The sequence below is a fragment of the Papilio machaon genome, chromosome 26 (genome assembly GCF_912999745.1).
Source record: "Papilio machaon chromosome 26, ilPapMach1.1, whole genome shotgun sequence".
NCBI lineage: Eukaryota > Metazoa > Arthropoda > Insecta > Lepidoptera > Papilionidae > Papilio > Papilio machaon.
The window spans coordinates 2,731,064-2,756,707 of NC_060011.1; the positions used below are offsets into that span (position 1 = coordinate 2,731,064).

At 35.4% G+C, this 25,644-nt stretch overlaps 1 protein-coding gene across 2 annotated transcripts; it reads right to left on the minus strand.

The window, feature by feature from the left end:
* Positions 1-629: 629 nt before the first annotated feature.
* LOC106718780 (ras-responsive element-binding protein 1) lies at positions 630-25,591 on the minus strand. Of its 2 annotated transcripts, XM_014512954.2 has the most exons (6): positions 25,153-25,591; positions 17,452-17,537; positions 3,240-5,970; positions 2,413-3,058; positions 1,848-2,071; positions 630-1,317 (listed from the first exon to the last, which is right to left on the minus strand). In XM_014512954.2, exons 2-6 carry the CDS (start codon positions 17,507-17,509, stop codon positions 1,056-1,058), a joined length of 3,921 nt encoding a protein of 1,306 aa, XP_014368440.2. In that variant the 5' UTR covers positions 17,510-17,537; positions 25,153-25,591; the 3' UTR covers positions 630-1,055. The 2 variants fall into 2 exon arrangements, with proteins under 2 accessions (XP_014368440.2, XP_014368441.2); XM_014512955.2 differs by lacking the exon at positions 17,452-17,537.
* Positions 25,592-25,644: the final 53 nt, after the last annotated feature.

Genomic DNA, 25,644 nt, shown 5'->3' on the forward strand with positions numbered 1-25,644 from the left:
GCCTTTGGTACAAATTAAAAAATATATGTAATTAGCAAAATTATATTTACAGGAGATCCTAACTTTTTCTTAAAAGCAACTTTTTAATATAATAAAGTCTTTAAAGATAAAGAAATGCCATGAATTTGAGCAAATAAAATTTAACCTTATAATAAACTTAAGATACAAAAGTATTGAAGAATGAAAAGTGATGATTTGAAAGAAAGAAATTGTAGACACATTATTAAAATTACACACAGTTCTAGAAATTTCTACATATATTTAATTAATTCTGAGAACTAATTAATTTCTAATCTATTCATTGGTAGGATAAAATGAGGTTGTTTATACTAATTAAGACTTATGAAATATTTGAATGCAATATTTACTATTGATTTTGGTATCTTTTAAGCTTAGGATCATTTAAATGTTAAAAGATTGACTAGAAAAATTTGGATACAATTGCGAAAGGTTATTTTGTATGGAATAAAACCATTAAAAATAGTGTATATTGAAAATTACGGCGTGAAACGGAACGGTGTTCAAAGATCGAATATAACACGACTAGATGGAAATGCAAACGTGAATATTTTTAAGCTATTTTCCCGTAGACATTTAAAAATATTTCCTAAATATTAAAACGACGCTAAAATCCTAACCTAAATTACATCAAAATACGACACAGTAAGAATTAATGTACTTTTAAAATAAAAACTGGCACTAAATTTATCTTTCGTTGTCGTCACCCACATATAAAAATGTACAATTTAAGGCAGAAAAGGACGGTTACTATTATATAAGGCAGCTAAAGGCTAGAGATGTTCTTTGACCATCGACATATTGCATAATTTTTACATCTTATTAAGCAATAATAGAAATATTAATTTAAATATTTTATAGCATTAAGTAATCAATCGATAAGAACAGCGATTTTCGGACATCACTATTTCATCGCAGACAAACTTTATCTACTCGTTGATAGATGGCGCTGTAGGTTGTTTGGTTCGGTTTAGTACTTTTAGTCCCCGCGGGGCCAGGATGAGTCTGGCGGGCGTCACGAGGACTAAGGCGTACTCTCATTTGTTGACACCGAGGAACTTGGCCGCTTCATCCGCTGAAGAGAGGAGTTTGTTGATGATAGTCTTGTCTTGTATGCCGAGCAGTTTTCCGATCAAATCGCCGCCATTTTCTGGATCGTTTTCTGCATCGGAGGAGTACTTGCGTGACGTCATCTGCAGCTTGAGTTTCTTGTCGTAGGGGACAGATGGCGGTGAGTTGTTGTTGTTGACGTTGCTCGGCACTTCGCCGCCTGAACCTTCATCATCTTGGTAGCGATATCTAGAACAAAATAATTAAATATGAAACTTTGCAACCTATGTTAAACTCATAAAAACCCTTTTATCGAAGTTTCACGTTAATGTTATAATGCATTAAGTGCTGCATGGTCAATATATGTCGCCAAAGTGCACGCTATTTCAAACATGCTATTAAATTATCAGAAAACATGTAATGACTATAATGCATGTTTTCATAGATATCGATTTATTTTTGCACAACATCTAAGGGTAAAAAAAAGATTGATGGCTTTGTCACTTCATATCAAGTGAAAATACGCTTGCACTTAGCGTTGCCAGGCGTCCGGATAAAGCCGGACATAGGTAGGCTTTTTGATTCCGTGTCCGGCCAAAGTAAACGGTTTTCCGGATTTTGTTAGGCTTTTTACATTTCCCAAACGAGAGTGTACCTATTAATACGGAGACAAAATCCTAAATAATACAGGATGTCCGACCTTTCTTCCCAAATGTCCGGCCAAACTGGCTGGTCTGTCCGGCTAGTAGGTTTGTACACTAGTTTGAAAAGAAACTTACCCGTTAGTATTAGCGTTTTCTAACGGTGTATTAGGTGGTGTGGTTTCCTCATCATCTGTGAGTTCTTCTCGGTGCTTCTTGCGATGTCTGAGCATGCTGTGTTTGAGTGTGAACCGCCGCCGGCAGAGATCGCACGCGAATGGCCGCTCGCCCGAGTGCGTGCGCATGTGACGGCGCAGATCCTCAGCCGACCAGAAGCGACGGATGCAGAATGCGCATACAACCTGAAGATGCATGTAAACCTTGACTTATTTGTAACACGGTGGAGTAAACGGTGTTTTTATTCACTAGCTTATAGACAACGGGATGTTGATGTACCTACTCTTTTCTTGATTTTAAAATTATTATGACCATGTAGTTTAGTTTTAGTTACTTGTACGACCTTGTGTAACAAATTCAATTTTGCATTTATTTTCCGTGTTATACTTTCCTTGACGTTCAAAAATAAATTGACGTTGCGTGTAATTATTACAACAATTTCTTTTACCTCGTCTTAATTCCATTAAATTGTTTGTCTGTCGTGTGCGAAAGTTAAGCGTATGAAATTGAAACTTTAGTATCTTACCTTTCTATTGGCGTGGTCAGGAAATTTTCCCCTTTCGTCATCATCGGCGCTTTCGCTGCGGTCACTGTTGCCATCTAGCGCCCCTTTGCTGACCAACTGTTCGTACTCCGCGGAATGATTCGCTGCCAAATGTCCCAAAGCACCACTCCTATCGCTAAAAGATCCTTCACATAAATGACACTTGAACACCAGGCCGTCTACTAGTTCCTCGTTCCCTTCAGGATTCGGAGAGCCCGGTTGGGAATCGCCAGTTCCGTGGCGAGACGACATATGTTTCTTCAGAGTTTCCATAGAAGAAAAGGTACTGGCTGGACATGATGCGCATTTGAATGGTCTTTCTGGCACAGTTCTAGTATCAGTAGTTTGTGGTGGAGAAACTGAGTCTGTGATTGGTTCAGCGAGTATAGCTCTAGCAGAGCCGCCATGTTTACGCAGTAAGTGACGATCGCAGTTGGATTTCGTGGTGAAGAGCAAAGGACAGTGAGGACATTTGAAAGGTTTCTGTCCCGTATGGGTGAGAACGTGTCGACGGAGAGACGATGACCAGGGGAACTTGCGGTGGCAGTAGGGACATGATACTCGATTTGGAGCTAGACTGTATGCGGATTTCTTCTTAGGAGGAAGAGTACCGGTGTCTGATTCCGATCTGAAAATAAACAAAATAGTTTAGATATATCCTGTGACTTGTGACTGACTCTCTCTTATCAAGAAAAAAATGTAAGTTTGCTATTCATAATGAAATAGATGCGATTCAATTGGTTGTATTATTTTTTATGTAATCGTGAATACAGAATGTGAAATAATATAAAAGATACACTCATACTCACTTGTTTTCATCGCTTCCAGAATTATTGCCTTCGCTAGTTGAAGCGACCAGGCCTTCTTCGTCTTCCTCCTCATCACTACGGGTTGGAACAACAGGTATGGATTCAGAATCTTGGATAGGATCTGTCCCAGTTTCAGCTTTATCAGTAACAATTGGGATGGGTTTGTTAATTAAATTTCCTGCTATCTTAAGATCGAAATCTTTAGCCATTTCTTGTTGACGCGTGGCCATTAGAATTTCTGCAGCTGCTTTATGTGCGGCTGTATGATCTAGAGGTTTGATGTCAGTTTCTGGTTCCTCGTCAATTACCAAAGTGTCGTCTTCGTCCTCCTCATTATCGGCCACTTCGTCAGAGTCTCTACGAATAGGGGAGCGATCATTTTGCTGCAGCGGCCTTTCCAAATGTCTCGCTAAAAGTGCGAACTTCACTCTATCAGCTATGTTATCCGGCGTCGGATACGGCGGTGGAGCTCTTGGCGTCGGTCTACGTACGCTCCAATGCTGGGGATGTTGTTGTTTCACGTGACGTTCCATGTTCGAACGTAAAGTGAACCGAGCTGAACATTGCGAACACGAGAATGGCCTTTCGGTGCGATAGCGTCTTTGCTTCTGCTTTGGCATTAGAATACCGTTCTTAATGACCATCTTAACTGAATCGCTTTGAGGTACGACATTGTTGCTTAAAGGGCGTGGAGATTCAGGACGAGGAGGTGGGGTGGGGGAGGTAGCTTGAGACAGCGGTTTAAGGTCTTCCTCTTCAGGTTCTTGCTTCGGCTGAGTCTCGGGTTCAGTGACCAATCTTCCCCCTGACATACTAAGCCCACGAATAATTTCTTTTTGTATACGCTGCTTTATTTCGGCAAGTTCTTGTGAATCAGTTGGGTGAGGAAAAAACGAAGTCTGAAGAAAGTAAGGATTGATAGGAAAGGCTGAAGGTGGAATTGTCAAACCCGGAAGACCGGAGACAGCGCCGGCATATAGCTGCGAAAACTGATTCGCATAATATGGGTCAATTTTTGGTAAAGAAGACTCGAAAAGTCTTTGCTGAGCTAAGAGGAACCTCGTTTTTTCTAATGCCGTAGCAGCTACCGAAGCTGCAGTTGTAGCGGGGTTTGTCTCAAAAGGATTTCGTGGAACGCCTTTAGGTTCATCATCCACTTCGCGTTTCTTTTTACTGAGATCAAGAACATCGCAGCTGTTATTGTCGCTTGTACTGAGATCGACGGGAGCGTCATCATCGTAAGGTTCAGGTGGAGTGTCGTTTGAATTAAATGTTAGCTCAGGTGGTCTGAATTCCGGTATTTGCGTCAATTGTCCGATTCCTTTCACTTTAATTCTAGGAAGAGTCTGCTCAGGTTCCTTGGGAGTCAAAGTTGAAGTTTCTGGCAACGTTTTGGTAGTTAATGCAGTAACTGGATGCCTTTCAGTTATAAATGTTGGCGTATAGTGAGTCAACGGTGTATCGCGACCGGTGGGTTCGTTACGCCGTTCAATTTCAGGTGTGTGAAAAGCGAGAGATCTTTTGACTTCATCTCGAGCCAACTTTGAATTCACTTCATCATTATTTGGGTCCTCAGATGGATGGTAAATAATAGAGCGCTTGACGTCTTCCCTGGTTACTTTGGCGTGGCGATTACGTAAGTGGCGTTCACAGTTAGCTTTGGTAGTAAACGCATAATTGCACACGGCACATTCGTAAGGACGATCGCCATTATGAGTTCGCATGTGACGAACCAAAGCTGCTTTGTCTAAAGATGCATGAGGACACATGTTACACTGGTAAGGCCCGGGACCGGTTCCGCTAAGATGCACTCTGTTATGTCCTTTCAACGCTCGAAGATTGGGAAACTTCGCTGGACACAGTCGGCAGGGGAATTCACCACGAAGCTTCATTCTTCTGAATTCAGCTGCAAAATTATCTTGAGTTTCTTCCTGTTCACGTTCCTTTACAATTGTGTCAGGTGGAGTCAGGGCAGCGCTTTCTAAAGCAACTCGAGTTCCAGTCAGCCTTTCAAGAAGACTCCCGGCGGACGTCACATTTAAGATCGACTGTATATCTGCCAAGTCTCTGGCGGCATCAATATGCCTTATGCCGTTTCCGCCAATATGACTGTCCTCGAATTTAGTAGTGAATCTCTCCATTGGCGGCGTTAAGGTGCCAGGAATACCGAAAGACCTATTTCTAAGGTCTAAGTTAGCGAAGAAATCCCTCCGCTCACGCTCTGGACTCGTAAGTCTGGTTGAATTGGTACAAGTTTTTCTATGGATGTCCAAAGACTGGCTACATGGGAAATCCCGCGAGCACAAGTCGCATTTCTTGCGTTGCTCCTGCATAGCCACGTGAGTGTTACGCTCGCACATTCCTCGTGATATTTCCGGGAATTTCTTGTTTGAGAAGTCAACTAGAGTAATATCGTCGTAACCAGTTCTAACTTCATCGCCGTGAGCTGTGAAGCGATGTATATCGAAAGCGTTGGCGGAGTCAAACCGCTGTAGGCATTTAGGGCACTCATATAGCGTTGTTCTTTTATCCAAGGGTATTGGCGAGGGGGATGTGGACGCTGCTCTCTTCCTGCACTTTCTGGAATCCTCCTCTTCACTGCGATCAGATCTGTTGTCGCTGTCAATGCTGGTGGTGCGCGTCGCGCGCGTATCACTCTCTAACTTCATTTTGTCGCTCTGTAGTTCTTCAGTTTTGACTTTCGCCTCACTAATGACTTCTGTTTTGATTTCTGCAACAATAAACGTGAAAATATTAATATTCCAGTTTGTTTGAATAGCGCTGGAGAGGGGGCAGCTCTTTCATTTTACTATTCGAAGAAACGCACAATGGACTGAGTCAGCCAATACATTTGTTACATAGTCATAGTTTTATAAGTCTAAATATAATGAGATGTCGCCTTCAGTTCCGACAATCAGCTAATAGATTATTTCTTAATAAAAATACGATGGATTCCATTTAAATAATTGATTTTTTTTAATGATACAAACACATACGGCATAAGGTTCAAAATCCCTGTTTTAATAACAATAAAAAATCTATTATATCAAAGTAGACGTATGATTCATTACTAACTATTGTGTTCAGACGTGCCAAAAGTAGATATAGATACAAAAAATCTACGCTAATACTTATATTGTTCTCTTAAATAGATAAAACAATAAGCCGTGTGAATAATGCGGCAAAGAGCAAACATGTTTATTTGTATATGAATAAATATTGTTATGAAAGTAGGCGTGAGTACATTGCTATGTTATATAGTATATGGCGGGAGGAGGGAGGGTGCTCGCCCCGAGGGAGGGCGGGAGGAGGAAAATCAATACTCTGACACCTACTCTCCCTGAATGCCGGCTAACGTAGATTACTTTAAACATGATTTTTTCTTTTTTCGGATAAGTCTCAATCTTAAATGTCATACTACTTTTATGAATGGAGTTCATATTTAATGCTTGTAATGTTTTATTTAAACGTTTGCAAAAGATATATGCAGAAATACATCGTAGGATCGGATTTTGAGATGGCTTGAAAAACCGTGAGTTTTATTAACTCGATGGTTCAAAATACTCGCCTAAAATATGCTCTTCTTCTCATTATCATTGGATTTAAATAATACGAAGTTTTTTACTATTTCGTTACCGAAAGTGAGCGGTTTAGTAGGTCTATATTTAATGGTGTGCTTTTTACTAGAATACATATTATATTTATCATCGTATTACATAGTACATAATATAGTATGTACATCATATTCATACCAGAATAAGTAAAGTTTGTGTATTCATGATTAATTCCTCAGACAGTCCAATGTCCGAGGAAATCTTGATTCATTGTCATAAAGCATGAGTCATGCTCGCCTACTGGTGTTATCTGATCGATGTTTTGTGAAAAGCGTAGCTCTCTAGATATATCGGTTCGAGGAATAGGATTCATTGCTAAGGTTTCTTTACAGTCGAGCTCCATTGACGTGATAGGTACTTGTAAGTAATGTCATCCTTTTAATTTTTTGATAAAATAGAGGCTACAATTCAGTCGAACCTGAATCTGGAAAAGGCAAAAATGTTCAAATAAATAAATAAGCGAGAAACCACTGTAAGTTAGAAACTCGGGTACAAAGAAGTTTATATTAGCGATAAAAATGTGGCAGTTCCTTTGACTCTTGCTCATCCAGCTTCGATTGATATTACAAGTTTCATTGCAGTGGAGTTGTACGGTTATTTTATGTAAGATGTGTCGTCACAGTTTTCGATAAGGCGCGTGTGACACTGATGTAACTTTCAACAAGACGGGGAAAATCCCCGGTAAAGTTTATTATGTTATTAAATCACTATTGTTATGATTAACTTCAAGACAGGTGGCTGATTTGGCGTCGTTATATTTAGACTCGATGGGATTTCCACTGTTTTGAAGATGACTTCTCTATTGTAATTAAAAAATTAATACATTTTTAAGGGACTTTGTGACATTGTCTCGTTTATTGACTGTTTTAATTTTAATTGAGATTTAACTTAAAAAAGGGTCGTATAAAATTGACTAGGCCATAGAGAATTTTTTTAAGGTGTTGTAAATTGTAACGCTTTCTTTATCATAAAAAGTTTGTAGTACCATATATTATTAGTTTAATTGATATAATAACCTTATCATTTACGTTTTTTTAAACTGAGGATAATATTTAAAAACTTTTGTGCGACGCACATTTATCAATAACATTGAATAACTTATTAAACTTGTAGTGAAATAAGTTTAAAAGGAAAATATTTATTTACATATTAAAAGTGTTATCAATTGCATTGACGTAGTATATAAAGGAAAGTATATTAAGGAAAGTTAGTTATTCGTAAAGTGACGTAAATAGTGTTCATGTTAACCATGATTAATGCTGTGGTGTATTCTTCTTTCGACTAACTAAATTTTGTAACATTCAATCATAATTTCTAGCAGATTTTTATCTCGTAGGTAATAGATCTTATTAAAATCCAAAGCCTTGACATTTTTACCATAGACATGTTGATTTTAAGTTATACAACATTATTTACCACTAGTAGTCAGTTTGTCGGCTGAGAAAATAAAATTAAACCAGTCTAGGAGTTTACAGGGAACAAACGCGTACTTGTGGACAGATATAAATTAAAAAAAATTGGTTATTCTTTTAATATCACTCAGATACATGTTCGTGAAATATGTTTTTTTTTCTTTTGAGATTACATACAAACATTCCATTAATAATTTTAGAGGATATAGATATACAATATCAATTCATTTTATCCGAAACAATTTTACAAAATAACTAAAGTGTGAAATAGTGCAATGGCCGCCATGTTGTGATCTGAAGTTCATCTGTTTTTATAATTTAGGTCATCAATTGACATACAAGACTACCTAAAAAGGTTGTTTGGAACAAAGTATTGTCGTTACAAATATGTCCGTCTGTGTCTAGCAAAATATGCTCTTTAACAATGACATTAAAAGAGGTCACACAAATATTTTTTTTTATTAAAAATATTCAAAGTCGACATTCTTTAAGCGTGTTTATGAATAAAATCAATACTTAACTAATTGCGACTGAATGACGTAACTTGATACTGAGCAATGTCAGCTTATTATTACTTTCGGGACATACCTAAAATATCGAGTAATTTTTACTAAATATCTACAATCTTTGGCAAACGGAATTACTTATAACTGCCGTTATTAAGTTAAAGTTGGCATACAGGCAAGTGTATGATTTTGAATAATAATAAAGTGGGAAGCACTACTAATTTAAGACCTAAGTTACGAAATAGCCATTTTATCTAATATATAAAATTCTCGTGTCGCGGTGTTTGTGGTTAAACTCCTCCGAAACGGCTTGACCGATTCTCATGAAATTGAAATGAAATTTTGTGAGCATATTGAGTAGGTCTGAGAATCGGCCAACATCCGAGTCAATCAATATCTGAGTATTTCTCGAACCATGACCAAGAAATATAAATAAACCAGAAACACGTGGTGAGCTATACTTAGTCAACTATATTGTTGGTACAGCAAAGGATACAAGTTGCCAGTATCAGTGTTTCCATCAAGTTATGTGGGTAGCTTTAGGAACTGAATAGACACTTGTAGTAGCGCGTACTATCTTTTAACATCACCACAAAACATCAGGTGGGTTTGAGTGAAGCACTGGTTTATTCGTTGCTAGCTTTTACCCGCGCCTCCGTCCGCGCGGGATTAAAAAAATAGAAAACGGGGTAAAAATTATCCTATGTCCGTTTCCTGGTTCTAAGCTACCTACCCACCAATTTTCAGTGAAATCGATTCAGCCGTTCTTGAGTTATAAATAGTGTAACTAACACGACTTTCTTTTATATAGATAGATATAGATAACTAGCTTACCCGCGACTCCGTCCGTGCAGAATGAAAAAAAGAAAACGGGGTAAAAATTATCCTATGTCCTTTTCCTGGTTCTCAGCTACCTGTCCACCAATTTTCAGTGAAATCGATTCAGCCGTTCTTGAGTTATAAATAGTGTAACTAACACGACTTTCTTTTATATATATAGATAGATAGATGAAACACTATAAAAAAGACCATTAATTTCGCTCTGTGCACTTTATTATAGTAAGTTTCTTTATTTCTGAGTGTCGCGACCTCTCCTCTTGACCACTCTGTGCGGTTCTCGATGATGTGGATGGCGTTTGTGGTGCATATTTGGTCAGTCCAGCTCACAGGGCGGCGCCCTCTTGGTCTCTTAACCTCGATTAATAATCACCAGTTTTTCAGATATTAGAATCTTGGACACGATTATTATTGCTAACACATTAAATTGAAAATTAAAGTAATTTTAATACATTAATGAGTTCGTACATCGTTAGCAAAAATCACTATAATCGATTGACGTCACGTCATTCATGAATTGTAACTTTTTCAAATGAACAGTGTTAGTTTTCATTGTCACACTAGATTCAATTTAGCAAAACATCCGGTGCCAAGTGCCGTCGTTTCGAATTACAGAATTATTTACTTGGCTATTAGAATTCTTATAAGCATATTTTGCAATAATTCTTCAATCTTAAGACCGACGTAAACGGACAGGTTAGGCGGTCGTCACTTGATGTTGGCCGTACACGGACCGCAGTTTGCTAACGCCGCTGAAGGTAGAATTTCACTGCCGTGAAACTTGCATTAACACGTTTTGTTATCTCTGTTTCGTAACAGCGAAGGAAAGAGATGACAATATGTATCAATGTAAATATCGCAGCATTAGATTTCTACGTACGGCGACTGCTTAAAGCTGTCCTTGTACAGTGACCCTTACAGAAAATAATAGAAACTGGAGTGAATTATTTGCTGATGTTTTTACAATGAAATCGGACACGTAGTGATTGGTAACGATGTCCTATTTTACATATTGATTAATACATTCGACATTATGACTAAAATTGATATGGTTCATTAGTGTTATATGAATTTTATAAGTATGAATGAATTACAAGGAAAATGTACGTTACATAAGCCAACCACAAAATCTGGGCAGGGCAGGGGATTGTTGAATCACTTTTAAGTCTCTCTCCATTGCCGAAAAATTTATATTTCATCATATCCAAATGAAGTGTGTGGAAAACTTTCGAGATAAATCTTACTTATATTATAAATGCGAATGTTTAGATGGATGTTTGTTTAAAGGTATCTTTGGAACGGCTCAACGGATCGTGATGAAATTTGGAAACACGTGGAACATAGTCTGGAATATCATATAGGCAACTTATTAAGTTATTTTTCAAATTCGAGGACAGAATCGCGGGCGACAGTTAGTATATTATACATGTTAAAATATGTTTTCTTTTACCAAATAAGCGCAACGGTGTGATTGTTTTACGCAAGGCACGCGTACGGGGAAATGTGTCCGAACCTTTATGTCGAAATACAAACGTCAATAACTGGAATCGATCGAGAAATGCTAATTTTAGGCGACGCACATTGCTTATTTGTTAAATTATACAAAAAGAACAATTGCTTACAGTTTTTTTTTAAATAATATTAAGTCGATTTTTGTCTCCATAATTTTTTGTTTTACCCCATTTGTAACCTAATATATAAATTATATTGTACTTATTTAAAAAAAATCAGTAGACATACAATATAGCAGAGGTTTCTTAAGTAGATAATATTACGCGATCAATTAAAGGAAATTGGATTGCTCTAATACCGAAGTCGAGCTCCACATTATGTCCCAAATAGGATCCTTAATAGCATTAGCTTGGTACTAATCGATTCCTATATAACTAAGCGAAATGGAAATCTTATATGAAACTGATAGCTATTGATATAAATACGTCATTTTCTAATATCTTTTATAACTTTTTTTAATTAACGTTCCTGCACTGACTGAAAATAAACTTAAATAGCAAGGATTTAACTGAATATAAATCACAATCGGAGCATTACTGCCTCACTGAGATAATAGTCGAATGACGGAATTCGAATTCTCGACCACGTGATCGGAAATCCACCTTAACCATTAAGCTATTGGCGAAAACGACTCAATTCGGCAGCTTTTGTTTTTTTCATTATAAGTTACATAGTTATAGAACTTTAATGTATAAATTAAATCTGAAGTAAAGATGTTGCAAGACAATTTTACTCATATTATAAATGCGAATGTTAAGATGGATGGTTGGATGTTATTCGGTATCTCCAGAACAGTTAAATGGATCTCGCTGAAATTAGGCATTAAACATATTCTTAAAGAACTATGTGTTCTTCAAGGTTACTTATTATATACATTTTTTTATTCCGCGCGGACGAATTCACGGTCAAAAGCTAGTGATAAATATAATAAAAGACCATCAAATTCTCCGACGATTGAGTTCACTCAACTTCATATACGGAGAAAAGGTGTGACATAGATGCGCGCGCGTCGTGACTTCCTCCTTCCTTCTTATTCGGAATTTAAATCGACCTATCGCCATCCCTGCAACATCACACCGACCGTTGACAGACAAACTGAACACTACACGCGATTATACACCTTATAGTTATAGTAATAAGGCGTTACGTAGTTGGTTATAGCAGGTCATACGTGGACACCGCATATAATAAACGTTTTGATTGATATGGAATGAACGTACCAAGTACCGGTGCTTTCTTCCACACTCCAATGAGCCTCAACGGTACTGAATTACACCGTGTCGTATCTCCAAGCCCTCATTTATGGTGTCGCCATTGACAATTACCTGCTTACCTACCGCAGTAGGCAGATTTCAATGGATTATGCAAGGGAATTTGTATCTTATTACACTTGTCTTTGATGTAAGTTACGTTGAAAGTGGTTTAAGACGTGAGAGTTGGCTATTGTCTAGAAACTGATATAACCCATACTCAGGAATGGACTGTGTCAACGGTGAAACTTAATAGAGTGGTAACCTAACATTACTGCTGTCGTACACAATATGTCTAGTTTCAGTTCTAATGGTTACTTACGGAATCTATGAAATAAACTCTAATAAAATATTAAGTTTAGCTTTTGAAAAAACTTACGGATTTAACGTGGGTTTCTGAGACCAACATTTTCCGATTAAAACATGTTGTATCTCTGTTTTGTCAAAGATAATGTCAGGGATGACAATATGTTTTTTACAGAGATTTTGGTCTCAGAAGCCAACAGTAAGTATTTACTTCTTACAAGAACTGTCTTATTTTTATAATAGATCACTCCTTTTAAGTTCAGAAAATGTCGTAATAAGTTTAAGTAAAAACATACAAACATGTAACAGCTCTCTTAAAAGCCACGGCTTTGAGAATTACTTTACTTATCCAGCAATATTTGAAAAGAAAGCCTCAAATCTCAAGCTCGCTTCAAAATATTTCGTTTGAATATATAAAATTTAAATTGTATAACTGTATAAAATTTATAATGCATAGAAAATTTTCATTAAAATAAATCATACGCAATCTGTGGGTATTGAGGCGGCCATCTTGGCGCCTATCAGAATGCACGTCATGGCCCGCCTTCCGCGCCTCTGATGCCAGGATAACGGTCCTTCGCTCCTGTTTTGCTGTCATCATGTTAGATATTATTTTATATAGGTTACTAAGCCTTATTATTATCAATTTGATGGTGTCCTCCCGATGCCCTGTCTATAGAATGTTTACTTATACCAAATGTTGTACACCACTGGCTGATTAATTTTCATACAAATGTTTGCTAAATATCCCTCTTTATATACAATAGTAATAAATAGAAATTGAAGTAAGTTCCGTTTTATTTTTATATAGTATGTGCTTTAACTAATATTAAGCTATTAAATGTAAATTGGGTTATGAGTCAAAAATTTTTGATAATTATTTATCTGTGTTCAATTCTAAGTCTTTCGTTATCTATGGCCCTGGCCAAAACAAAATGTTTTCCGATCGATTGACCGCTTTCTCCAAATGGAAAAGCGTTTCATTTAGGCGCGTGAAGGAGTGTTAAGTTGACGAACGACACAAATGACTTGTTAAGCAACTGTAAACAAATAAGAACAAAATATCAATAATTAACTAACATTACTAGTGCTAATAAACTTCTATTGATGAATCATTCTGTATTTTTATTTTCCTGCTGCCAGTCAATAGATGGCGTTACTAGTATGATTTAACTAAAAACTATTATCTTTTACTATTAGGGATAATTACTGGTATCTTAAACAATCCCTTAGTGTTCCCCTTAAGAGACAGCCTAAGTAGCCGACGATTCGAGATGCTTAAGAAACTGGCATACTAAAAATTAATGAAAAAAAAAACACCAAAAAGTCCACACGTGTTAACGACCTGCTTTCTTAAAACGAGAAGAGCACGACAAGGTATACATCTTAAGTTAAAGCTTTAAGTAACAGCAATACATTCCTCGAAGTTCGGAAGTCCCTTACACGGTGGGCATTAACAAATACGTCACGTAAGCTTGGACATCTAACTTAAAGGTACGCAGGTACAGTCGCGTTCACTGGCGGTGTCCCAGCTTAAAATAAACAATCGTTTGCATTTTTCATACACTTTAAAACGATAAACATTGATAAAAAAACATATTTTACATCATACATTTTTATTTATTAAATAAAAAACCGGTAGCCAGATTGTTATATCGCAAGAAGGGGGCGTACAACTTATTTGTGAGATCTAAGTCAATTTTTCTGTAACCGGATTACCGCGACCGAAGGCGATTGTACATCGTTGGAGTTAGTAGGTTATTTACCTCGACAACGTCTTGGAGAAATAAGATTGATGATATCCACATAAGATACGCATCTCGACAGGACGGGCACGCGAAAATATTAGCAAAGTATGTAAATAATTTAGTAACAGTCACTTTAAGAATAAACTGCAATCAGAATCATTAATTGGTCACCACGGGAGACTTTAATGTGAGCAATCTACACTAAGAGGAGCACTTAACGCGTATAGTGTCCCAGATTTATAAGGCGCACTTCATTTAAAAAAATACAATGTAAAGGGCTTATGAGCAAAAACATTGTCAATCATATCAAAATACAACTTTACGAATTTGATTCATTTAATATAGTTGTAAGAAAAAATAATTCAAAGTACCTACGTAGTTTCAGAAGAAACATATTGATACCTAATCGATTCATAGATTATCGCATCCGCCGGATGCGTCTACGTTACCACGAATTTCCACTGCCGTAACACTTGCATGGAAAGATATCAATGACTCCTACGAATAAGGGTCAATCTGCAAATTGACAACTTTACAGGAGAGGCTCTCAAAGTTTCAACCATAAAGATAAATATGCCACACACGCCCTTTGACTTTAGAAAAAAAACAAGTTTACACCTGTAAATGTGTATTTGTATTTAGTGCATGTTGTTAACTAGACTAAAAGGGAGCTTTTAACATAATAAATCATCAATTTGTTACTTTGGCCCTTATATAGGTACATAGGAGCCATCGATATAGCTGTCTCTGTTTTGTTAAAGAAAGAAAATGAATTGGACGATAGTAGTGTTTCGTTAGTCAGAAGTGAATTGGTCGGCTTACTCATCTCGGTTATCAGTTGCCAGCGCACCAATTGCCCAAATTTGCCCAGTTTGCCCAATCGGCTAGGCCTTACGGGCCGGAACGCCTTATCAGATAATTGTACCGTTGATCGTTAAGTTTCTTTTGTTTATTGAGCAAATGAGTTGACGCGGTATTTCTTAGACAGGTAGATATTAATATTTGTAACAAACTGACAAGTAAATAGCCAAACATTGTTTCATATAGCTTGTGTAACTCAGGGATAGTGTAGCTTGGTAATATTGAAAGAATTATTGATACTGGTCCAGTAGTTTTTGAGTTTATTTGCTACGAAAATACGACAATTTGAATTGGTCCTTTAAAAAAACAGTCAAGATGTACATTAATAAACGACAGTTAAAAATACAGACATTTTATTACATCTACTACTTAGGTATACTTTTTTGTTGTATTTACTTAACTATTCATAAGTCAAAAAAAATTATACATATGCACGACTGATAACAGGTATATTTTCACATGTCTACATGTAACTCACGATTACAAATTATTAAGATTGAAATTAACAGTAAGTGTTAATAAAACGTGTTATATAATACGACGAGTTGAAAGATATTTGTCGTAGCAATATCAGAGGACAAACACGATTACGAAAGCCTCATTCGAAGCTGAGATCCATTGTAGACACAAGTGCGTTCATACAAAAGGATGTTGGCTCATCTCACAAGAGATATCCTATCCATACGGCTGTGCAAACCGAATTCCTAGCCATTAAACGTTAATAAGACATTCAGAGACATCTCAAGATTTTAATGAAATAAAACATTCCAAATTTAAATTTCCTTAAATATAGGCGCAGACAATTTTTTGTTTTTATAGTAACGTCTAAAGTTGTCTCCATTCTGCCAGTATGAAAAATGTTATCACTGTATTGTCATAGTTGCTCATTTTTTGTTAAATTTAAATTAATTGATATTTCACAAAACGTCTACAGTTAAAATTATGTAACCAAGTTACCTAAAGAAATAAAAAAAATAAAACGATATTATCATTTCGTTCGAGTCAATTTTGTTATTTGCTATTGTAAGTATTCCGTGTTATCATAAAAATGGCATTTATACGAACCAGTTATTTAGATAATGCAGTGCAGTTGTGAAGTTATTTTTTTCTCCAATACCGATTAACATTGGCGTTCGTTGATGAAATTTTGCAGCGCATATAACGAATGCCTCGATAATCGTTAACGTTATTGCATTATTGCGTTATAGCAGTTACATTTTGTTAAAATTTATCTGCTGAAATATTTGTACAAATTTTCCTAGCCATACAAAATTACGAGGTAACGAAAGTTTCGCCAAAGAAAGTACTTTATCTTTTTACATTAAACTATTTTTATTGAAATAATTTACATTAAATTTCTATTAACTAATTAGTTCCAATATTTATCTTCTATATCAAGGCTTATTTTAAAAATCAACGACCTAAAATGACAAAGATCAAATAACAAATATTTATGTTCTAGACTCGGTTATCAAGTTTATAGTAATAATTTAAATATCAGAGGGTAGTTTAAAACCTGATTAGTGTCGGGTAACTCGTAGCTCGTGCGCGCTTTAGTGTCAATTGTCAAATGACCGCGCTACTGATCGCACGTGTCGGGTTCAACACGAGATGAGCGCGTTATGAGTAAGATTGTGATTAGCGTTAAATTCAACATCCTGTCTTCTTTGTACTTTGACTTATTCATATTATATTATATCCTTATGGAATGAATTATTTTGATCCTCATCCATAACTAAGAATCAATCTTCGTATCTAAAAAATGTTATCACGACCATCGATGTATTCCAGCTCTATCTTGGCCTAATATTAATTTTAAAATATATTCTTTTTGGTAAATTGATACTCGCCTCTCGAGCTTTCAATAAATAGGCATAAAGCCTATTTATTACTCCATGTTGGCTGTTTACAAAAAGACTTTTGTCGAACTTGTAATATGAGCAAATTATTATTAAATATTAAATTTATTTGTTAAAAGTATTTCCCCAGAGATATTTTAAGTGTTGCCAGTACCTATTGGCACTTGATAGTTTGTGTTGCAATGATTTCCCTCATTAGTTTTATTTTTTAATCCTTCGGCATGTTTTAATTTTGAGATTAGCTACAAAGGTAAATGAAGACCCAATAAAGTAGTTTTCGTTACGTTAAGTATAGAGGTCTACTTACGCTGGGAGGCAGGCGGCTCGGCCGCGGGGGGCGCGGGCGCGTTGGCAGCACCCTGCATTGCCCGCGACGTGCGACCGCGTCTGCGCCTGCGCATACAATTGCTTTAATTAAATCCAGATGCATGCTGTGATATTGAATCTGTATCAGTACTTAGTGTGTAAAAGGTTAAGGTCTAGTCACTTTAGTCGATTCAAATAACTATTAGAAATTGCGAGATGCAACTATCCATATTCCATATAGTTAAATGTTCTTTCAAAGTGTTAATAGTTACTTGTGTATATTAAATTTTATTTAACATTCAAAACATTGAGTATAACTGAAAAAAATTCGACGATAACGTATTTGTTGTATAATTTCCATAGCAGAAGTCGAATTAACATTCATTGCGGCGAGACACAATTAATATTCGACGGTTTAATTATTTGAGAGATACATTTTAATTCGTCGGTGTCGCATTGATTATACAAATCTTCGTCATTTAGATTACAAGACTGGTATTTATGGAATGAAAACACCAGTATTAATTGACCCCCAAAACAACATTTAACAATAGCTTAAGCCAGCTTTGGTGCTACATACTGCAGCACTAAAAATTGCAGTGGTTCATCTTAGTATTGATTTTGTGTGAGAATATTTCTCGTAGGGCCTGGAGTACTAAATTAACGACTGACTGTAACCTTCACAATATAGAAAATCTTTAGGATACAAAACGAAAATAACCTTGTAAGTTAATATAGATGTGCCTAGATAGCGGTAAAATGTCTAAAAGATAATTTAGGCCACGAGATGACCGGGACTTCAATTAGTTGCACAGTGAGAGAAACAAATTCCCTTTCCACTTAGGATTGGATAACGTACGGCAAACTGGTATGAGTTTTAATTTAGCGTATATGATTCTATGACAAGTTTTGTATTTCAGCGTCAAATGAAAATGTCCGAAACATTTGCATTTTCTATTTCAAAAACTATGATATATTTAAAGTTCCTTTTATATTTACAAGACCATTTCACCTGTACATACAGTGACAAAGGAATCGTGAGTCACAGCCCTTCAGTTTATCAATTTCCTGCACTAGTTAGTTATTACTCGAGAAATGAGGGTACATGTGCATCTATTGTTAGGGTTGCCAATAACGATGTCATTCAGCTCTTTCACTAAAAATATATAGGAAATATTTAATGCATTACAAAATTATTGACCTCAAATGGGTTATTCTAAAAAATCGTTCGCAATAAAAAGAATCTGAATCGAAAGGTATGTAAAGATATCGTGAATAACAAGGAGACATCTACGAATGAATTGTGTATTTATTCACATTATATTTATTTATTATTTATTTACACAAGTATGTACATATTACATACATATACCTACAACAGGAGTTAAAATCATCACAAAGACAACACTATTCTTCCTCCACTACTGAAACATTCATACGAAATAATTATCATCCCACTAATTATTCTTGAATAAAATGAAATAACAATACGTTAAATACTGATTCTTTTTATTACACTTATAAATATGTTAAGAGTTATTACATAGATCATCAACATATACTGGTCAATGCGCACGCCTCAAGTGACCTATTATAGTGCAGACAATGAGTGTTAATAACCTGCGCGCGCTTCGCAAGACGATACTGTGATTTATTAAATTACCAGCTTTTGCCCGCGGCTTTGTCCGCGCGGAATTAAAAAAACTTATTGAGTAGCATATGTGTTATCCCTATGTTTTTTACTTAGCTTAAGTATTAAATTATTAAAATCTATATTCAATGGACAGTCGTGAATTTCTATACAATGAAAAACTTCATAATGATTTCTATTACTAGTTGTCGCCCGCGACTCTGTCCGCGAGGGATTAGTAGCCTATCTGTTCTTCCAGACTATGTTCTACATCTGTGCCAAATTTCAACAAGATCCGTTGAGCCGTTTCGGAGATACCTTCAAACATCCATCCATCCATCTAAATATTCTCATTTATAATATTAGTAAGATTAAGAAATAAGATTACATTAAAATTTATATCTCTTAATACTTTTACTGATTGTTGTTTGACGACCTAAAAAATTATCTCACTATAAAATCATAAAACGTGCAAACGTACAATGTGCACTTTTTCTCATTACTCATAATATTCTAGAAGTTAGCTGCCAGTAGCAAAGTATAATAAAAAACATAATTTGCGGTATGCAAACTTTTTTAAATTGTTCTAAAACAAAGAGCAAAAGCATCGCCGGTATGTTAGAGGCCGCTTATCGGTAAATGCTAAGATAAGTAATAAATATTGTATTACGACTCTTACAAGTTTCCAAGTAACGTGTAATCCTTGCCATCAAACGCGCCGACAGACGGCCTTCCTTTGTTTTAATTTTTAGTCGAACGCGCACAATATGAAATGAAATCTTTTTCTAAGAAATGATAATTGAAAAGAAAGTGCCGGTTAAAATCTTATAAAGCTATCAAGACAAAAGCTAATCCGTCTACGTACTGGATTAGAACTCCTGAAGTACTTTTACAAATTAATCGACGGCTCCTACGAATAAGGACCAATGTGCAAATTGACTTTTTGTCAGGAGAGGCTCTCAATGTTTCAACGATATAGGAAAATAGGCCGCAAAAGCTATTTTACTTCGGCAAAAAATTACAGTTACACCTGTAAATGTGTATTTTGTTCAGTGCATGTTTTTAACTCAACTAAGAGGTAGCTTTTAACACAGAAAAGTAAAAATCATCAAATTGCTCATAGATTCAGACATTTTTTTGCGTCGGGATTGACGGTTGTTTTATGAACAATGAAACAATTGTAGGGATGAAGTAGTATTGAATGTGTTTAATACTTGATGACGTATGTAGTATCCACATTTTAGTATTACGTACGGTTTGTTTGAATTTTTATGTAACTTGTTTGGTTATTTATATAACTTGGATCTTTTCCAAGCATTGTCTCGTCTATCGATTGTGAAGACTTCAAGATTCAAAGCCATAAAAATACTCTTTTTAAATCGGCGTTACAAACCTACTGATATAGAATCTTTTCATCTTTCATTAAGGTGGTACAATACGTCTTGATACTTAAATTAATATTTATTAATTTTCGGCTGCACATAAACTGACAGTCATCTAATGTACCTATAAATATATAAAAAATATTTAGATTTTGGTTTTAAAGTTTAATAGCAATTAACAGGCATCAGTCAATGATGTAATATTTTTAAGTTTTCAATCTAATAATGTTGCCTTTGAGCGTCGCTAGATGGCAGTGACAGTTCAATCAGAATATTTTTTTTTATTTACTTTCTTTTATTTCATCATGATCGTAATTGTGAAATGATAACAAAGGCATTTCCTAACTAATTCACGGATTTTTTTTTATCTATTCAATGAATTGAATTATCTAATATTATATTTTACATTCTTCTATCCCTTCTGAGTGGGACAGAGATGGCAATTCATTTTTCTTTAAATCACCAAAATGGTAATTTAGTTTAGCCTGCTTTATAACAGGAAGGGAACATAACTTGACAATTCGTAGTATATCCGATAAAAACCAATGAAAACAAGATTGTATACGTATTAGTTTATTTATCCATTATATTATCTGCGTCGTGTATGTATGTACCTGCGCTCGACTGACAAACAAAATCAATTACTCTTATTTATCAGTTCGTTATCACGACTCGCAAGGATTTCATAGTTTTATCACGGCAGACGTGATCCGATGACAATATTAATTATCAATAATTATTACAAATAGCTTTTAAATATTGTTTTTTTTTTCAAGTATCTTTCTGTATCAATAATGTTATAGCCATAAATCGAATGATCTGAAAGAATTACACGTACTTCAGTGCCAGTTTAAGTGCTATTCCCTGGGTTATATTTTACAGCGCCCCCTTATTTAAACTTTGGGGGGGGGGGGAAGCAAACTTGTACTGCCATTGGCTTGTAGTTTTGTTCACTACACACACAATTCGGTTAATTTCGGTTATCACAAATATTATGGTGAATGAGAGTTGATTAAAGGTAGGAAACGCATCTGCATTTGCGGATGTCTATGGGCAACGGTCGCTATTTCGGCGAATTCAGGTGACCGTTTGCTCGTTTGCAACATTTTGATATAAAAAAATATTATTTGGTACATCGTATTCTAAATATTTAATTTAATATGTCACACTTTTAGCTAATAATATTTTATTACTCTGTCGCCGTCAAACGTTACAGAGAATATAAAAATTATATTATTAACACGTCTTACGAAGCGTAGATATATCGACAATTAAATTAGATAAGTGCGAAACTCATGGCTTAGTAAATATTATTATGCCACATTTTGTCCATAAAATGACAACACTATCGGTATATTCGTGACAATGTTGCCATATAACATCTCCAAGTATTGATGCAATATTACGAGATATTACGGACAAAAGATAAATACTGAGATATTGTATGGTTGTAGTGATTAACAAAATAATTTCTTCATCCATTAAAGTCAAGCTTTTGATTGGGGAAACAAGTATAAAAAAGAGTTAAGATTATTAATACTGGGCTAATCGTACTAGAAGTGGTTGATAGTCTTTCTTTTGGGATTTTATACTTTAATTGTCTGCAATTCAAATTGGAGTCTTACAAGAAACAAAATTCTACATTTATCTTTTATTCTTACTGCTCCAAATCGAGTGCTTTGGTAATCTACTTGCAGTCCCTTGGTGTAAATCTTACTTATATTATAAATGCGAATATTTGGAAGTATCTCCAGAATGGCTGCATCGATCTTGCTGAAATTTGACACGGAGGTAGAACATAGTCTGGAAGAACACATAGGCTACAAATTAAGTTTTTTTTTAATTCGTCGCGGGTTAGTTCATAATATTTAATCTACCTATGAACCCTCTGGATGTCTATCAAATGACTGACAGTTATCGTGGATTTTTGAGACCAAAAACATATGGTTGTGTTTCTGTTTTATCACTGATGGTCTCAGAAACTAAAGGTCAATCTTTTATCATATATTTTTAAATTTAAATGATCTCAGAACTGATTATCATTCGTCTATTGTACGTAGAAATTGTTAAAAGATAAATATACATAATATTGCACATCTCGAGGAAGTTTTTAAATCTTTAAAGCCAACATTCCAATGTTGCGATTAAAATATAAAACTATTAGCTTATGTCTCTCGGTTGTGCACGAGCTAGTTCTTTTACTAATGGGCATTATGTCCCGCGCGGCGCCAGACGGATTGAAGACTTTACATTTCTTTGATTTAATAGAATCTCACATTCTTTAAGATTTTTTTTCCTTATTTGTACAATATATCCTTAGGCTTCTATTGCCGAAACACTTGGAGAAAATTTATCATTCTTCTCACTCTGTCATTAAAAAATTAAAATAGATAAAGATTTGTTTTTGAATTGATGTTTAGCAAACAAAGAACTGAAAATCTTTTACCTGATCTTATTCGTTTTATATTCTAATGAATCTGATATTGTCGGCTAACCTAAATTAACGTATTCAAAACACAATGTAGTTTAACTCAGAGAACCTCCCTTTTGAAGTCAGTTAAAAAGAAGAAGAGGAGACAAGTGTCTATCGGGTAACTTTTTTGACAACGTGTTGTCTATTGAGGCATAAATTGATTTATGTATATAACTGCTACAGTATTAGTAGATTTTACAGCAAAATTATATGAAATGGTTTTGCAATAGGGCTTGCGGCGATCTTTTAAGACTAATGATCCAGGTGGTTATTTGGTGCTAATTTTAATGATAGAGTGGGTAATATTCTTCCAGTCACATTACGTTGTAATCATGTAATCGAGATGTTGCAGGGGCCTATCTTGAAGCTCTCGAGATAAGACAGTTATTGCCAGATATGTCTCAATCTGAGATGAGATTCGAGATTCTTATCGCCCGCACGCTGTGGTAATTTGGATTTAATGACGAGTGCTTGTTGACGATAAAGACCTCTTATTGTAGGTATATCTGGTGTTAAAGTCTAATAAGAAAATTCTCTTTCTTCATATCTTAGTAGTATTTATTTAATGAAGTCAAAATAAAAATAAAAAGATAATTGAACGTTTTAAGTATTTTGTAAACTGATCAGTTAATTTACATATTAATCACATTATTTCAGTCTACCGCCCGTAACTTTAACATTTATATAAAATAGGTAGGGTCCATTACAAAAAGGGTACAGTCGCTAACAAAATGTAAAATGTTACCCGATACCTTAAACATCCTAAGATATGTTAAGATAATATATATTATTAAAATTGGAGTGTCTATTTGCGTTGCTGATTACAAATAATATATATATATCACCAGCAACGCATGTCTGTCCGCAAGTCTGCATTTGTTCCGAGTAATCTCCGGAAAGACTGGACCGATTTTGACCGGACTTGGACGGAAAGGTAGCTGATGCACGCGGGCATATTTTAGGCTATTTTTTATTTCTATGTTGACGAAGTCGAATACATAATTGTATGAGACTTCTCGTATCAACTGTACTTGCGTGACCAACTAGCTAATTTCTGTCTCATTAACGTTTTAGCGACTGCTAATGCTTTTTGAAATAATAGCAAATTATATCCATACCAGTAATGTATGTTCCATTTAGAAATCCATGAATGTCTCTTTGTGCGCGGCAGAATTTATCATCTTATGACATTTATATATATTATGACATTTTCACTTCTGAATCACATCATCATGAACATTTTGGAATTGCAAATAAGTCAATAATTTATGACATTTTAGGAAACGGTTATTTCTAAAATATGGTTAATTACAATAATGAATACTTTAAGATTATATAAATTAATACGTAATATTATGTCGAACGGAGATTAACTTCTTAGAATCTGAACTAATTACTATTTTTTAGTTTAATTCTAAATTATCTATTTAAAAGTAAAAAAAAAAAACTTAAATAACTGTTAATTTCTAACATCAGATAATTTTTACTATTAATTTGTAGAATTCAGTTTCCTTTTTATTTTATTTTTATTATTGAGATATTTAGATCAATCTTTGACGCATTAAATTTGAAAACTGTAAAGGTCAACATTTAAGCACAAATTGTATTTATTAAAAATCCGCGGTATAAAATGCAGTTTTAGAAAAATTTATTCGGTTTATGTTATTTTTAGTTCGTAAAATCAATAACTAGTTGGTTTAGAAAAACGGCCGTATAGATTCGAAAACCGTTATAAAGAAAACAGAATTTTTTTCGTTCATATTTCTTGAACTTTATGTCCCGTCGGATTTTAAAGTGTCGGTAAATAAGTTAGTCCTTCGCAAATAGTTTACATCTTTTTAAATAAGTAAATTATCATTCTAATAAGATTATTTCATTTTAAAACATACCAATACCAAATAATAATTTTCAAATAACAACTACAAAAATTACAAAAAAAAGTTAGCGTTTTGCTTCTTAATTTAAATTAGTTCGCTGAATTTAAGGTGAAATTTGAGAAAGTAACCAAATGTGGAGAATTTTTAAAATACGTTCACATCAAAATGAAAATTATTTATAAATAAAGCTCGGAAACTTTACTTATTAGCTACTACCAGCACAAGGTGTATGCAATAAGGTGATTGCGTATTTTATGCAGCGAAAGTGGTGTAGGGCGACTGCCCGCCGTCAACACTAAATACGTTATTTGCATTGTAATCTAATCAAAACGACACTTACCCAATCGTGGATAATTTTCGCGATATCAGCCCGTTCAAATTTTCAACGAAAAGTCCAATTTTGCACGAATTCTTCTCCAGTCTCTCACTGCACAGGTTAACTTTATTGAGCACTGTTTGTCAGTCTTACGAAAACACAAAAGAGTACGAAAGGCACTTTTTGATATTAAATAAGTCGCGCGCTTGTGTGAGCTGAGCGCATCTTGCGCAGGAACGACAACCTCGCGCGGCGAGATGTCGTCTCCTTGTGATTGTGATGAGAGTACGCACTGTCGCTTGCTCTCGGGGGAGCACAAGATGGCCGCCGATTGGCTGAGAGCGGCGCGGCAACCGGGCGCGCGGGGAGAATGAGAGAGCGCATCTTGCGCGCGTCGCGAGCGAGCGAGACGGCGCCGGTTTGTTCGTGCTGCCATAGATTGTCCAGACGAGTTCAGGTGGATCATTGCCGAGAGCGCGCTCTATGATAACGTAGAGATGTCATTCGAAACCGTTC